A 16377-nucleotide genomic window follows, 5' to 3' on the forward strand; every position below is an offset into this window, starting at 1 on the left:
TATCCATTTACTATTATGTCTGTGAGAACTACTGTCGGATGTGGTGTTTTATGTCAGTTCCTTATTCTGTAAGGAATTGTACTTCTCCATTTGAGTTAGATAATATGTGAAGATGAGTTTTAGGTATCTTTGCTGGGCAGGGTAACTTAAAACTTAGGAAAATTGTGTGTGGGGGGCAGTCTGTGTCTGTGGGTCTCTGTAGAGCAGTGGTTCTCAACCTTCCTAATTCTGTGACCCTTTATTACAGTTCCTCATGTTGTGGTGACTTCCAACCATAAAATTACTTTTGTTGCTACTTCATAACTAATTTTGCTACTGTTATGAATTATAATGTAATATCTATGCTTTCAGATAGTCTTAGGTGACCCCTGTGAAAGGGTTGTTCTACTCTAAAGGGGTTGTGCTATCTACAGGTTGAGAGCTGCTGCTGTAGAGGTATGCATACAGAATCTAGAAGAGAGTGTCCGATTCCTTGGAACTGGAGTTGTAAGCAACCAGATGACAGTGCTAGGAACTGAAATCTGGTCCTTTGAAGAGCAGCAAGTGCTCTTTAACCACGGAGCCAAGGGATATTTGTCAGTATTGAGAGCAACCAGCCAATTTGGTACTCTTGAATTTGTTGGTATCAGGAGAGACACTGAAGCTAGTGGTGAGGTCTTTTTGAGTGTCAATTTTTTTTATTGTGTTGCAGAAAACTAATAATCTAGAATTTGGCCATTGTCTTAGTTAGGGTTTCTATTACTGTGAAGAGACACCATGACCAAGGCAACTCTTATAAGGACAACATTTAATTGGGGCTGGCTCAGTTTCAGAGATTTAGTCCATTATCATCAGGGTGGGAGCACGTCATCATCCAGGCAGGCATGGTGCAGGAGGAACTGAGAGTTCTACATCTTCATCTGAAGGCCGTTAGGAGAAGACTGGCTCCCATGTGATTAGGAGTAGGGTCTCATTAACCATCATCACAGCAACTCACTTCCTCCAATAAGGCCACACCTACTGCAACAAGGCCATACCTGCTAATAGTGCACTCCTTGGATCAAGTATATTCAAATCACTACAACCAGAGAGAGAAGAGTTTTAAAACCAAGAAAGACAGCTTACAAGTTACACATATCTAAACTAATACCTTAATGAAATACTGAGACATCTCACTTTTATTTTTAAAGTCATGTGAATAGAAGAGCAGTTATTTTGTAAACATATGGTATATAAAAATGACATGGAAGAAATTCAACTGCCTATTTGAATGAGAAATCAGTGACTTCCTCACTTGTCTTTGTTTATACAAAATTTGTTTGATCAGAGTATAAACCCTGTTTTCCTAGTTAATTACTGCTTGTAGAGTCTGACTGGGAGAATGAAGAATTTAAGCTACTAGGAAAAAATGTCATGCCCATCTGTAAAGCTTTAGACTTTAAAAGATGACCTGTGTATTACAGATGTGTTTCTATTGTAGGTAATTTGTATGTGGGCAACTTAACGCTAACACTAGTATTTAAGGACTGTGACAGGGGACAGCACTCTTACAGCTTTTGATTCTGCATAAGCTTCTACGGCCTTAATACAGCATAAAGCATGACGGTGTGTCTGTATGTAAGCATCTTACAAAGCTGTTCCATAATTATAGTTTAGATTTCATACTATATTTTCCCACGATTTTAAGAATTTATATTAACTGATTTAACTAGTGGCACATGTATTCTAGGTAAGTGCTTTACTCCTGAGCTATACTCTTAATCTCTATTTTAAAAATTTTCATCAAAGTCTACAATTTTCTTCAAAAACAATTTATACTGAGCTTAAGAAGAGAAATAATACTGAATTGGTAAAATTGTTACTACTTGACTTGAATAATAAGAGATTTCTTATCTGCTGCATAACTATTTAGTCTATCTTTTAGAAAGAGTTCTACCCCAAATGCAAATTAATCATAAATAAAATCAATATACCTGCTTCAAAGTTTTGTTACTAAATACAGTTTTACGTAAACATTATTTACCTTTAAAGTAGCATAATATATTCTCCCCCCCCATACAGGGGGTGCTTGGGTGGGGGAGAGGAGAAAAAGAAAATACATAAGATTAAGAAAATTAGAACACTGTAAAACTATAATTTATTGAGATGGACCAATATTAAGATTCCTATGATTCAATAAAGGATGGCATAAAACAGTTGTTTTTATTTTTGTGAACACACATGTGGTGTATGTATGTGTCCAAGAGTGTACCCTTTCATGCACATAGAAGGCAGGAGTTGGTTTAAATAGTCTCCTCTGTTGTTTGCCAGCTTATTTTTAAAAATCACTATTACTCTTTGCCTGTTCCTTTGAAACAGGGTCTCTCCCTGAACCTGGAGCTCATGGTTTCTAGGCTAAAATGGAAGAAAAAAAAAAGCCACAGTAATTGTCATGTTTTTGTTTCGCACCACAGAGCTGGAGTGACAGGCATCAGGGAATAGCCACTTGATAAGTAGGTGGTAGAAGCTAAGCTCTGGTTCTCATGGTGGCACAGCAAGCACTCTTACTGCTGCGCCTGCTCCTACCTCCTTTACTGAGTTTCTTTACACGTTTGTGTAGAACGTGTGCATGCACAGGCCTTCATGTGTATGTGGGTGCACTTAGGTGCATGTGATGTAGAGGTCCCAGGCTGACATCTTTAGTTTTAATTTGATCATTTCCCACCTTATTCATTGAGCTTTATAGTAAGTCTTGTCTAGATAGCCAGCTTTCTCCAGGGATCTCCTGTCTGTCTGTACTTTCTGGGCACTGAAGTTAACTGTAGGTTGCTACACCCACTTGGGGTTTACCTGGGTTCTGGTACAAAATTTATGATGTTGAGTCCTTTAGTGTGGACGGAAGGATAGAGACAGTAGTTTACAAAGTAACTGAGAATATTTGTATTAGATTTTTTTCATGTATTTGAATTTTTTTCTAAATTTTGAATTCAGAATCTTTGGTATAAAACTGTCAATGTCCTTTATATGAAATAGAAACTTGAAAAATGAGATTATATGAAGGATATAATTGGTCTTGTAGGCACTCAAGGGCTAAATTGTTAGTTTCAGAAAGGAATTAGAACAAATAATTAGAAAGTTATTAGGAATTCATTTTTCATTAATGAGAGCTTTTTGATTCTGGGCTGTTCGTTCCATGGATACTGTCTTTTAATTTTACATAATTTGAAGAGAGAAGATGATTGATTAGCTTCTTGGTGTGCAGCAGTGTTACTGTTACGTGGATAGGAGGAAGCACCTCTTCAGATGGGAGAACACTGAGAGCAGGGCTGCTCTATTGGGCAGGCTGCTTGCTATATATAATCTTCTTGCCAGGCCATACTCCACCTAAGTATTTGCATAGTGGCATGCTATGGGTTTGTGGTGACAGTTTTTAGAGAAGTCCCTGTGAAGTAGGAAGCTATTCTAAAAGAGGCCTGGTATGTTTTCTTGAACATGGTGTAATGTTTCCAGGGTTTAATCCCTGCTATAGCATATACCAGTACGTTATCCCTTTTTTTTTTTTTTTTTTTTTTTTTTTTTTTTTTTTTTTTTTTTTTTTGGTTTTTCGAGACAGGGTTTCTCTGTGTAGCCCTGGCTGTCCTGGAACTCACAGGGTAGTCCAGGCTGGCCTCGAACTCAGAAATCCGCCTGCCTCTGCCTCCCAAGTGCTGGGATTAAAGGCGTGCGCCACCACGGCCCGGCACGTTATCCTTTTTTAAAAAGTAGCTGAATGATACTCCACTGTATGTACGTGTCATTAGGTTTATCTTTGGTCATTGATAAGTTTTTGGGATGCTTCAACATTTTGCTCCATGTTACACTATAGTTTTTTGAGTTTTTTGTGAGAATATTTGTTTAGTGTTATTATATAGTAACTGTGTTTTTGGTTTTTCAAGACAGGGTTTCTCTGTAGCACTGGCTGTCCTAGAACTCAGTATGTAGATCAGACTGGCCTCAAACTTGAAGAAATCTACTTGCCTCTTCTTCCCCCCCCCCCCCACCTCTTTACTGCGAATAAAGGTGTGTGCAACCATGCCCAGCAATAACTGTGTTTAATGTTTTGAATCTGGAAAACTGGCTATACCATTTTTATATTTCTATCAGTAATGTACAAGAGTTCTAGGTTCTCCACATCCTCTGTAACATTTCTTTCTTTCTTTTTAAATTTTATTTAATCTTTTTTTTTTACACTCTAGATTTCATCTCCTTCCTGGTCCACCCTCTGTCTGTGCCACATCCCATGCCTCTTCCCCACCACCCCTCTCCATCTCCACAAGGGTGTCCCTGCCCCGACCCCACCACCCCCTCTCCATCTCCACAAGGATGTCCCTGCCCCTGACCCCATCAGACCTCTCCATTCCCTGGGGCCTCCCAAAGAGTCAGAGACAGGTATTTTCACCCAACCAGTGGACATAAGTTGCTGATCCTCGTGGTTGGAATAGGGAAAAGCTGTAACATTTATTTCTGTCTTGATAATTCCTCTACTGGCATAGTGTCGAGCTACTGGGGGTTTTGATTTATATTTTTTCTAATGATGGAAGATGTTAGCATTTTTATCTGCTCTGGTATTTTGTTTACTTTTGGAGAAAAACCTGTTTAAATTCTGTTTGTCTCTGTCTCTCTCTCTTCCCTCCCCCCACCCCACCTTTTTCTTTGAGACAGGAGTTCTAACTATTTACTGGTCAATATCCTTATATAGTCAAGGATTAATTTGAGTTTGTAATCAAATATGTACCTACTTCTACTTCTGAATATTAAGATCACAGGGATGTGCTACCATGTTCAGTTTATGTTGTGTTGAGGGTTAAACCCAGGGCCTCATGATAAACAGATTCTTTATTAATAGAGATGTATCTCTGCTCATCTTGTGATTTCTATTTGTTGAATTAATTTTAAGAGTTCTTTATAATATAGATACAAACTCACTATACTATAGATGATTTTAAGGTGTATCTCCAGTTCTGTGGAGTCTCTTTTCAAGTTTCTTGTAATAATATTCTTTTAAATTATCAAGTGTTTGTTTTATTCTTGGAGGTGATAATTTGATGGTTAAATTAGTTTAACTGAGGAGATAGTTCTGTTTGTAATGTAGTAAAAATTTTGTCAAGAATGAATGTTCATTTTTGTTTATGTAGATGTTATTTGATATTTGGAGAGAAAGTTCATTTTCCTTTTTTATCTGGTTTTGAGATCTCTAGGTAATAGTATTTTCATTCATCTTGGGATTCCTTAGTTAGACTTTACTGTTATCCTATGATGTAATATTTAAAACAAAAACCAAGTATTAACAAATACAGGGTCTTCTGTGTTGCTCAGGGTGGCTTTTAACATCTGAACTCAAATGATACTTTTGGTTGTGCCACTTGAAATCTGGGATATGTTCTAGGCTAGGCTATAATTTAGAATTTTCTGAAAGGTTTTTTTTTTTTTTTTAAAATACAACCTCTCCTTGAATAATCCTGATTGGCCTTGAATTTGTCATTCTTAAACTCTTTTGAAGCATTTTTGAGTCTACATGTTAAAATAGTAATTTGTGCTAACTTTGATAGATACCAGTATCAAAGTTACATTGAATTTATAATAATTAGAAAAATGAGATTTAATGTTATAACATTTTTATAAAAAAGCTATGCATACTTTAAAATCACTATTTGAATTTAACAATTTAATTTTTTTTCCTCTGTACTGTTAAAATGCCCATTCTCATTTCTTCTGGTGTGTTTTGTGTTTATTGAGTCTTCTGTGAAATTGTCTACCTTTTGAACTTGCAAGGAATCCTAAGCTGGCTCAAACTCAAATTTCTCCTGCTTTGGCCTCCCTGGGATTACAAATCCATAAGGTACCACTTCTTGGACACACACCTTCAAAAGTCTTTGTGTAGCACTCAAAAGTGCTAGAGTAAGCTTTCTACTACTTAGTTACATTCCTAGCCCTTCTCTCTGTCCTCTCTTTTTGTGAGCATGGTGTGTGTCCTTGTGTGGGTGGATAGGGGAAGGAGGATTGTTCATGAGACCAGAGGAGGATGTGTTTTCAGCTCTTTCTATCATTCTCGGCCTTATTTAGTCCCTTGAGACAGGTCTTCAACTGAGCTTGGACAGAGGTGGCGGCCAGCAAGCCTCAGTGATCCTCCTGGTTCCACCTCCCACAGCACCTCCCACAGCACTAGGGTTAAGGTGTACACAGCCACCTAGCTTTTAACATGGACGCTGGAGCCGAAACTCCCGTCCTCATGCTTTTGCAGTAAGTGCTTTTACTTCCTGGACTCTCCTCAGAATCCCCACTTCTAGTCTTAATGTTTATATCCTGTCTAAACCACAACCATTCATTACTTTTATTCTTTCCCCTCTCTTCTCTTTCCTCCCCTTTCATCCCCCCTTCCCCTTCCTTTTTTCTTTCCAACAGCACTGAGAGTTGAATGTAGGGTTTCACACATTCTAGGCAAATGCTCTAAGCTGTGTCCTTGGATCTTTAAGAAAAAAAATTTTTTTTTTTTAAATTTTAGACAGTGCTGTTAACTTACATCCTGACCTCACTCAGGCAGCTCTTGAGCCAGGTTCTTCCTGCCTCTATCTCCTGTTCCCAATATTTTGTCTCCTAATTGTTTTAGTCTCTTTATTAAATGGAACTCTTTGGTAGATATACAAGTTGGAGTTTAGTAAATGACTCACTTTAGTGTAGTTGGCATGACTTATGGACTGCATTCTATTCTCTTAGCTCACCTTTGAGTTTTACCCTCTGTCATAGTAATTGGTACTGTGAGAATTGAGGCTCACCTGAAACTGGACTTAAGCAGTCTTCCCTTTTTTTGCCCTCGATGACTTCTTAGCTGTGAGAGGCTTTCTAGATAGAAAGCAAGGAGGTGGTAGTGAGGAAGACTTAATGCAGCTCTGCTCCTGTCTCCCACCGAGAAGAGCAAGGGATAAAAGCTCCTCATTCCTCTTATAGGTAGAGCTTTAGAGTAGCCTTCTGTGTGCTTCTCAGCAGGCTTGAGGAGAACAAACTCCTCTAGCATCATAGGGAAGACTTTGATAAGATATTCTTCCTATTAGTGGGATTTGCTCTATCCCTGGATTGCTCTTCTTGCTCTTCCAGCTAATTTCTCAAAACACCTATCTTTAAACATGTCCTTCCTTCAGCCAGTTTTGGGGGACAAGTTGGAACCCAAACAAAAAATGCGTTTGCTTATCATACTTAACATTGTATCTGTTTAGTTTGGAAAATTTTCAATTAAATTTCTTTTGACTGGTACCTCAAAACGTACAATTGTGCATGTTAATGGAATAATATAGGGTTTTTTTGACACAGATACACTATATAATCTTTAAGTTAGGTTAAACATATCTGTCTCCAAACATTTACAATTTTATTATGTATGGTAAAAACTTCAAAAATTCTTTGTTCTGGCTAAATTGAGCAATCACTGGGATAGGTTTAGGTGTGTAAAAGAGGACTAAGGTCTATGTTACAAGTTACAAGAGAGTATCAACAAGAGAAGGAGACAGCTTGCCCAGGGTAATGACAGATCTGGGATGTGTGCTTAGCCAAGGGAAGTGGCAGGACAAAATGTGATTCAAGCTGGATTAACAACAATGGGGGACTACAGAGATACCTCAGTGGCAGAGGTCTTAGTGCTGTTCTAGAGGATGTGAGTTCATTTCCCAGTTCCCACATTGGGTGGCTCACAATTGACTGTAATCTGGCTCCTGGAATCGGACACCCGTGGATCTCTACAGTCATGCATACACACATAAATTTTTTTAAAAAATTAATAAATTAAAGTAAAATTTAAAAACACAACAGGATGAATAAATGAAGACAGTAAGTAAACACTTGTGTTGTAGCCGGGCTGTGGTGGCACACGCCTTTAATCCCAGCATTTGGGAGGCAGGGGCAGGCGGATTTCTGAGTTCGAGGCCAGCCTGGTCTACAGAGTGAGTTCCAGGACAGCCAGGACTATACAGAGAAACCCAGTCTCGAAAAACAAAAACAAAAAACAGAAAAAACAAAACAACAAAAAAACCCACTTGTGTTGTAAATTAGGAATTAGGAGAGATGTTATGGAGATATATTTTTACTGTTGTTTTTTTTCTTTTCATAGAATGTTGGCTCAATTAAGAAACATCAGGGAGATAAATTCAACTCAGTGGTAAGTAGATTTAATATCTTTTTTGTTTTATTTCACTTATCCATACTTTTGCTTTCCTGAAACTCACTATGTAGACCAGACTGGCCTCAAAGAAATTGGCCTGATTCTACCTCTCAAGTGCTAGGATAAAAGGCATGTGCCACTGTGCTTGACTAGATTTAATTTTTGTTAGAAAGTTGTCAGTTTATGTTCCTTTTCTGGGTTGACCATTTTTCTTTTATTATGATGAGAAGATTCTTAACTCTAGTGTCACCTCTGGCTATATAGTAGTTTTTCCTAAAATTTTAATTAGCAGTCCATCAATTTCACTGTTTTGTATTAAGTTTGGAAAGACCTTGCATTAGGTAATTTTACTCTTTAACTTTCTCTTTGTAGTACACGTGTTCCCTCCTCTCAAGGATTAAGGTTCCTTTAGTTCTTCTTTTAAATCAGTTAGCAGCTTTTGTTCCATACTGTTTTATCTGCAGACCTATGTAGCATTCAAGGTCTATTTTTGTATTGGCTCTTTGCCCACTCAGTTTAATTTGAGGTCTAAGACTCTGGAATGATGATTCAGGCCTGTAGTCCTAACTTCTGAGGCTGCCACCCCAGGGCAGCATGAGACCTTGCCTCAAACAAACAAACAATAAGTTAAAAAACTAAAATAAAAAAAAAAATAAAAAAAATCTGACTTTAATCTGACATTTGAGTTGCTCTTTTTGTAGCCTTCATCTACAAAAGTTTTCTTCTGAGTGTGGGTACTGTGTTGCTTCCTAGAACAAAGCACATGTTTAATACTCTTTTTCTGTATTAATTGTCCTGTTATAATTTTGTATTCATTTACTCTGTGAAGACAAATATTAGAGACTTCCAATTTAACAATTACTTTATAAATTACCCTATACCTCAAGTTGCCTACATCGTATCCAAAATACAGTGTCTTTCAGATTACATATATTAGGTAATAACATCCCATGCCATTCATTCATTATATTTCCAAATCTGGAATGGTTTCTGGGAAATAGATTTTTTAAAAAGCCATATACACAGAAAAATTATTTGTTCAGACATGCTTGTTAATGTATGGTATGTGAGAATTGTAGTTTGAATCGCTGAAGTAATTCTATACAATTGAACTTTCTAGAATGATGGAAATATTATGTAACTGTTTGATCCACTTTGATAGCCCTAGTAGGAAATAAGGAAATGACATTTTAAATTTTATTTGATTTATCCTTAATATTAAATGTAATATTAAGCATGTATATCTACTGGCTACCATACTGGACAGTAGGTAGCAGGTTTTTAAATGGCCTATCAATTTAAATGAGAGATTTTATATCTATTTTGGGAATTTTAAAATTTATCTCTTTAGTATACAACTTAATCCCTTTTTATCAGTTACATTCCTTATTCAATGAACTGTTTATTCCTGTTGGTAAAATGTGCATTCTTATAAACATTTAAGTTGTTAATAAGAATTCTGTTCTCTTTTTTTTGTATATTTCTTTCTAGATAAAGATTTTAGAGGGAAACTTTGCATGCATGTGTGCGTAGGGGGGGAAGGAGGGAAGGAGGGAAAGAGAGATATGCTGGGATTCTAAACCAGGGCAAGCTGTACATGATCAGTAAGCAAGCCACATTATCATTGTGCTATACCTTCAGCCTCAGATGAAAACATTGATACTTTACCTACTAGATTTTTTTTTAAATCTTTAAGTAGTGTATAGGTAGACCTATTGATACTAGGCTTTGAGGATCTAGTTCAAATGTATATTACATGCTTTTTCAAAAATCTGTTTTATGAGTCTGTGTAGTTCTAAAAAAGCGACTCTACCGTGTTAAAGATCTTTATTTCTGGCTATTGTTTCTAGTTAAGAAACTCTTGTTTTCTATGGAAACAATAAGACATTCTCTAGAAAACTGTAATGAAGATAAAGAAAATATTCATAAACATTAACCAAAGAATTTCAGCATAGTGCCTGATGATTGAGTGAAGCCGAGGTAGAAACAGATGTACTGGGGAGCACTTACCTGTCTAGGGTCACACACTAAAGTATCATAAAGTGGGAGTAGAACCTTTAGTGTAGTACCTTGCCACAGTGTATCCTGAGGCAAGGAAAAAACAATACTGATTTAGACATTGGCATTTTGTCCACAAAAGATTATTTTTTTCAGTAACTAGAGTATTTTATTTAAAGTAATTGTCTTACTAAATTTTTGATACTTTCTTATATTTAGTATTTGATACTTTCTTATATACTTTCTTATATTTCTTATATCAGTAAGCCTGAGGTCTTACTGATTTTAACTCTGGATTAATGCTGTTTAAAAGTATCGTTTCTGTACCTAAGGCAAGAATTGTATCATGTACAAAGAATTACTAACCAACTGGCAATCATTCTCATTTTCTGAGGTAATTTCTTTGCTAGTTTAATCTTAGCCTAGTTGGAATTTATACACAAATTCTTAATAAAATTGGCCTTGTGAATTTTTATTAATTCAAAGCTGGTCTTTTCTCCCTGTTAATTGAGAGAGTGTATTTTAAGTGAGTTTACGTACATGTAATCTTAAACAATTTAGAACCTGCAAGCGCTTTAAAAAACTGTAAGCTAATATTTGATTAAAACAGATTATACTTGGAGTAGATGGGACTTTGCATGTAGGAGAATCATAGGAAAGTTAAATGGTGGTTGATCTCTGATGGATGCTTAAGAAGAACTGAAAATGTCTACACAGTCATTTCCTAGTCAGAAATGCACATAATCAAGTTCTTAACTCTTAGAGCTGGAAGTTAGAGGGAAATCTTTCACTGTTTTTAACAGCTAAGCAGACTTCACAAAGTATGGTTTTATAAAAACATGAATGTTTCGTTTTGTGTTGTGTTCTTGGATTGTTTTGTAAAGTACCAGAGTGCCTGAGTTTAATTTGAAGCCCAGTAGATTTATAAATGTTGGTATTAATAAGCTTCATTGGGTATATATGGTGGTGGGGATGTATTGTCTGTCTGTGGCATGTTGAATTGTGCCATTTGGATGGTAATTTGTTGGAAAAGTTGTTTTTTATATTGTATGCATTCTGATTTGTTTTTATGTGCATGCTGCAGCATTTAAAAATGACTACAAAACGAAGTTTGTTTGTGCGGTTGGTACCATGTCGCTGTCTACGAGGGGAAGAGGAGACGGTCACTACTCTAGACTATTCTCATTGTAGCTTGGAACAAGTTCCCAAAGAGATTTTCACCTTTGAAAAAACTTTAGAAGAGCTCTATTTAGATGCTAATCAGATTGAAGAGCTTCCAAAGGTATGTTAATACTGTCAAGAATTATATTAGACAGTGTCTATGCATAGAAGTTTACATTCTTATATTGTTGTATATATGTGTTTCCATTTATTGGCTTAGTCTTACTGTAAACACAGTTCAAAATGGTGTAGATTTTTAAACTTTGTTCAAGTTGTTTAAGTACTTGTATGGATAACTTAATTTTATTTTTACTTATAACAATTAAAATAGATAATCAGTATATATGAATTCTGGAGCCATTAGATTTAACTAGACTAAGAAAAGTGAACTTTTACTGTCTTATAATTTCTATAAGCCCTTTATGTGCATTGTTAAAATTAGTTATTATTTCTATTACCACATCACGATTTTATGGTTCTATAACTTCTTAGAGGTGGGATTCTGCTTTTTGTATGGAATTGATTTGGAGAGAGTGCATCTCTGAAGTCTAGTAACAACTAGTAGGGGAAAGATTGCTGCTGTGAAGTTCTTTCTCAGATTGCCACTTTGTTTATTATTGTTGTTGTTGTTTTAGTAAGCTCTTCTTTTTCTCTTATTATCTGTATTTGTTTTCCTGTGTATGAAAAAATTACAGTAGTTTTAAATTGTTTGTTAGAGTCTGTAACCCTCTGAATGGCAGACAGGGTCTTACCTTGTAGACGAGACTGTCCTTGTCTCTCAGAGATCTGGCTGCCCTTCCTTTCCAGGGCCTATGATTGAAGGCACACACCACCATGCCCTTTGAAGCTGTAAATGGAGACTTGAAATTAATGGCTTAAAAAAACAGGTTAGAGTTTGGCATGGTGGTACCTAAGGGAGAAAGATCTCTAGTTCAAGGCCAGTCTGACCTACACAGTGAGTTCTGTCTGACCTGGATCATATGTATAATGAGATCTTGGTTTTAAAACCAACTGACCACAGCCACCAATGAACAACTTAATATATATTATCAGAATTCTGAAAAATAAATTGTAATTTGTACTATGAGATTTAGAAAACAAAATTAGAGGATACTTAGACTTTCTGATGAAAAAGAAATAGTATAAGTATGAGGATAGATAAACTAAAAAATAGTTTATCTGAAATTCACATTTAATTGGGTATCTTGTATTTAACCAGCAACCTTAACTGTAATGTAACTGATAATATAGCTTGTTGCATATAGACCTTATTTCATGAAATAGTTGCTTTGAATATTTATATGTTTATGAACATTCTTTTTTGTTGGTTTGTTTATGAACATTCTTAATGACAGTATTCAAAAGCATTTGAAATCCACTGCTGCTCTAGGTAATGAAATTTTTAAAGACTTTATTGGGACAGGGATCTCACTTTGTGATTTAGACAAATTTCAAACTTCATTGCAGTCCTCCTGCCTCAGCTTCCCAGATCTGGGGATTACAGGCTCGAGCCACTATGCTCGGTTTATTCTTGATAATGTTGTGGAGAACAGCTAGAGTCTAGAACAGCTGTGGAAAAATATTAAAAGTCTCTAGTTAACACGATTGTGAGTCACACCTATGCTGTGATGACGGTGTACTATGTAATGTACTGTTCACCATTATTATGTACTCCAACAAATCTGCTGTCTTTTATGACTAGCTCTGTAGAATGAAGAATGGAGGTTAGTCATAGTAGAGTCTCAGTCTGGAGGTTTGTACAAGAGAGATGCTGACTGTAACAGTGCAAATAACCTAACATGTACCTAACTCAGACCTAACAATTACACAGTTTTCAAGGGATGTTCTTCAATGTGGCTTTCTTTTTGGAATAAGCTTAATTGAAAGACAAGCTCCAGAGCTTACAATATGTAATAGCCACTTACCCTTTGACAGCTTCAATGGAGAACATAGTCATATATATTTAATATGGACAATGTTTATTAGATTAAAAATTAGTCCGTAAAATAACCAGAGAAATGTGAAAGATAATCAGAATCCTTTTTCTCTTTTTTCCCTAGCAACTTTTTAATTGTCAGTCTCTACATAAACTAAGTTTGCCAGACAATGATTTAACAACATTACCAGCCTCCATTGCAAATCTTATTAATCTCAGGGAATTGGATGTCAGCAAAAATGGTAAGTCCTCGAAATTCTTGTCCTGGGAGATATACTTCTTTGACAGGATTTCTGTTTTCCAAATGTTTAAAAGTCAGATTGCAATATACTAGTGTCATATAAAATCTATTCTAGATTAATATAAAAACATCTTCCTAATTCCGAAGTTTAATAATACAATAAAATTGAGCATAATATCCTCAGCTTGGTATTTATTTATAAATATAAAGTTTATGATACCTCAAAACAGCTGGAAAATGAGTAGATTTTAAATATATTAACACAGTCCACATTGGGCATTGGGCCACTCAGATTTATTTCTCCTAACTGGAAGTTTATACCCTGACCAACATCTTAATTGTCCTGCTTCCCTCACCCTGCCTAGCTTCCGCTAACTACTATTTCACGTTCTGCTTCTGTGAGTTTACCTTTTAATATGCAGTGTTGGGGATCATGGGATTTTTATTCTCTTATTCATGATTTTATTTTACTTAACATGATGTCCTTTAGGTTCTTCCATCCTATTATAAATGACTAGGTCTCCATTTTTTAAATGAAGAATATTTCATTGTACATATATACTGTGTTTCCTTTATTGACTTATTTATTCATGGAAGCTTAGGTTAACCCCACATCTTAGCTATTGCAAACAGTACTGCAGTGAGTACAGGGGTACAGACTTGCCCTCGGAAGTCCATGGCTTGCAAACATTTTTCCCACTCAGATAACTATTCACATTATCCATTGCTTGTTTGGTTGTGCACAGCTTTCTAGTTTTATATAACTGGTTTATTTTTGTATTTGTTTTCTGTCTTTTTAGTATATATTTTTAGAAAATTATTGTCTGGGCTTCCTCTCCTTCTTAATAAGTAGGTTTCCAGTTATCTGGTCTCGTGCTTTGAGTCCTTTGGTCTCTCCAGGAACATCTGCTTTCTCCAGTCCCATTGAAGAGACCCTCCTCTCCTTGTGATGTGTTCTTGGTACCTTTGTTGAAATCAGACTATACATATGTGGATTTGTTTCTGGCCCTCTGTTCTGTTCCATTGGCATTTGTTTGTTTGTTATACCAGCACCAGATTCTTTCATTAGTAGAGCTTTCAAGTAGATTTTGAAGTTAAATGAGATGAGGTCCATAACTTTATTCTTTTTAGTCAAGATTGCTGTTGCTTCAGAGTCTTTTGTGATTTTCTGTTAGGATTATTTTCTTCTGTTTTTGTGAAAAATATCATTAGAATTTTGTTAGTACGTTGGATCAACAGGACTAGATGGTTAGGACAGTTTAACAGTTCTGCTCCTTCTAATCTGGAAATATGGGGCATTGGTCTTTCTACTTATTTATAGTTCTAGTTTGTTTCATCAGAGCTTTGTTGTTTTCAGTGTAGTTAGTTTTTTTGTTAGTTATCTCAAATGGGATTGCTTTAAAAGAAAAAAAATGATAGATTATTTTTACCATAAAGACATGTCTATATGTTCCATTTTAATATGGGTACTTTTCATTTCTTTTGTTGCCTGACTGTTCTAGTTAGGACTTAGTACAGATATTATAAGTAGATTAATGGCCGTATATTTACTTACAAGTTTCTGTGAGAACTATATCACATATCACAGGTAATTTTGTTGTAATGAGCATTATAGAATGTGGTCTTTTTTAAATATTTTTTTTTAGCTTTTGAACTTAAATCATTTTCTCCCTCCAGCCCCACCCATATAACCCTTCCTTCTCAAATTCATGGTCTCTTTTTCTTAATTGTTCTTAAATTATAAATACATGACTTCGGAGCTCACCATTTAGTATTGCACAATCAAATTGGGTGCTCTTCCTTGGGAATACTATTTTTCCCACTCTCCATATTTTTAAATTGTTTGTAGTGTGCATACATGCATGCATGTGTATTTGTGTGTGTGTTTTAGGGGCTTGTGACAAGGTCTTTTTACTTAGTCCTGGCTCTCCTGGCATTGACTATGTAGACAGATGGGCCTCAAACTCACAGAGATCCGCATGCCTCTGTCTCCCAAGTGCTGAGATCAAAGGCCTGTGCCATCATACCCAACCCCTGTAGTTCTTTGTCTAGGGTTGAGTTCTCATGTTTTTTTTCCCCTTTTCGTGTTAGCATGTTTCTTGGTGATGGTGATGTTCAAGTCTTGTCTGGGCAGCCACATTGAGACTTTATGGGTGTAGCTTCTTTTATATGTCTAGGAGTCAGACTCTCTCTGTTAGGTAACTGTTGACTATCTGGCTCTTACAGCCATTGTGCCCCTCTTCTGCCATGCTCCCTGAACTTTCCATGCAGGGGTTGTGTTGTGGGTGTATACTTTGGTACCAGGCACCACATGATCACCTTTTCTCTACATTTTCATCAGTTGTGGTTTTTCTGTAATGGTCTCTTGCAAAGAGAAGCTTCTTTTGATGAGGAGTGAGGACTGTACTTACCTGTAGGCATAGAGATAAATATTTAGAGTGTCGTTAGAAATGATGCTGGTTTATTAAAGTAGCAGGTCTACCCCTTCACGATCCATGACTTAACTAGCCCTGAGTAGTTGGCTGGCTTTCCTTATCTTGTTGAGCAGGTCCAATGAGAGAGTCCATGTCACCAAGGTATAAGTGCCACTACTGCACCCTTAAGGTTGTCTGCCACAGTGGTTGATCTAATCAAGCAGTGGTAAATGTGGAGTGTATGGGAATGCTGCTTGGATTATAACACAGTGTTTTCTTAATAAGTAGGAGGAAGTTCTGTGCTAAGTTTTTTACTGTAGTCACAAGATACCTGAGAAAATACTGTCTTAAGGATCAAAGATTTATACTGATGCAGTTCTACAGTTTGGAATATATGTGCATGGTTTCTTGCCTCATTACTTTTGGACGGTGGTGGCTCAGTGCAGCAGGAACATGTGTTGGGAATCCCAACATCCCTTGC

General features: G+C 36.3%; 1 protein-coding gene across 4 annotated transcripts in view; it reads left to right on the forward strand.

Annotated features, from left to right (window-relative positions):
* The window catches only part of Erbin (erbb2 interacting protein), a 100944-nt gene that overhangs the window by 17638 nt on the left and 66929 nt on the right, over positions 1-16377 (forward strand). For all 4 annotated transcript variants that reach the window (XM_028784309.1, XM_028784315.1, XM_028784323.1 and 1 more), the window contains exons 2-4: positions 8096-8143; positions 11229-11426; positions 13366-13483. In XM_028784309.1, coding sequence (XP_028640142.1) covers positions 11238-11426; positions 13366-13483 — 307 coding nt within the window. In that variant the 5' untranslated portion in view covers positions 8096-8143; positions 11229-11237. The remainder of the gene's footprint in view (positions 1-8095; positions 8144-11228; positions 11427-13365; positions 13484-16377) is intronic.

The sequence above is a fragment of the Grammomys surdaster genome, unplaced genomic scaffold, assembly GCF_004785775.1.
Source record: "Grammomys surdaster isolate TR1022 unplaced genomic scaffold, NIH_TR_1.0 99, whole genome shotgun sequence".
NCBI classification, from domain to species: Eukaryota; Metazoa; Chordata; class Mammalia; order Rodentia; family Muridae; genus Grammomys; species Grammomys surdaster.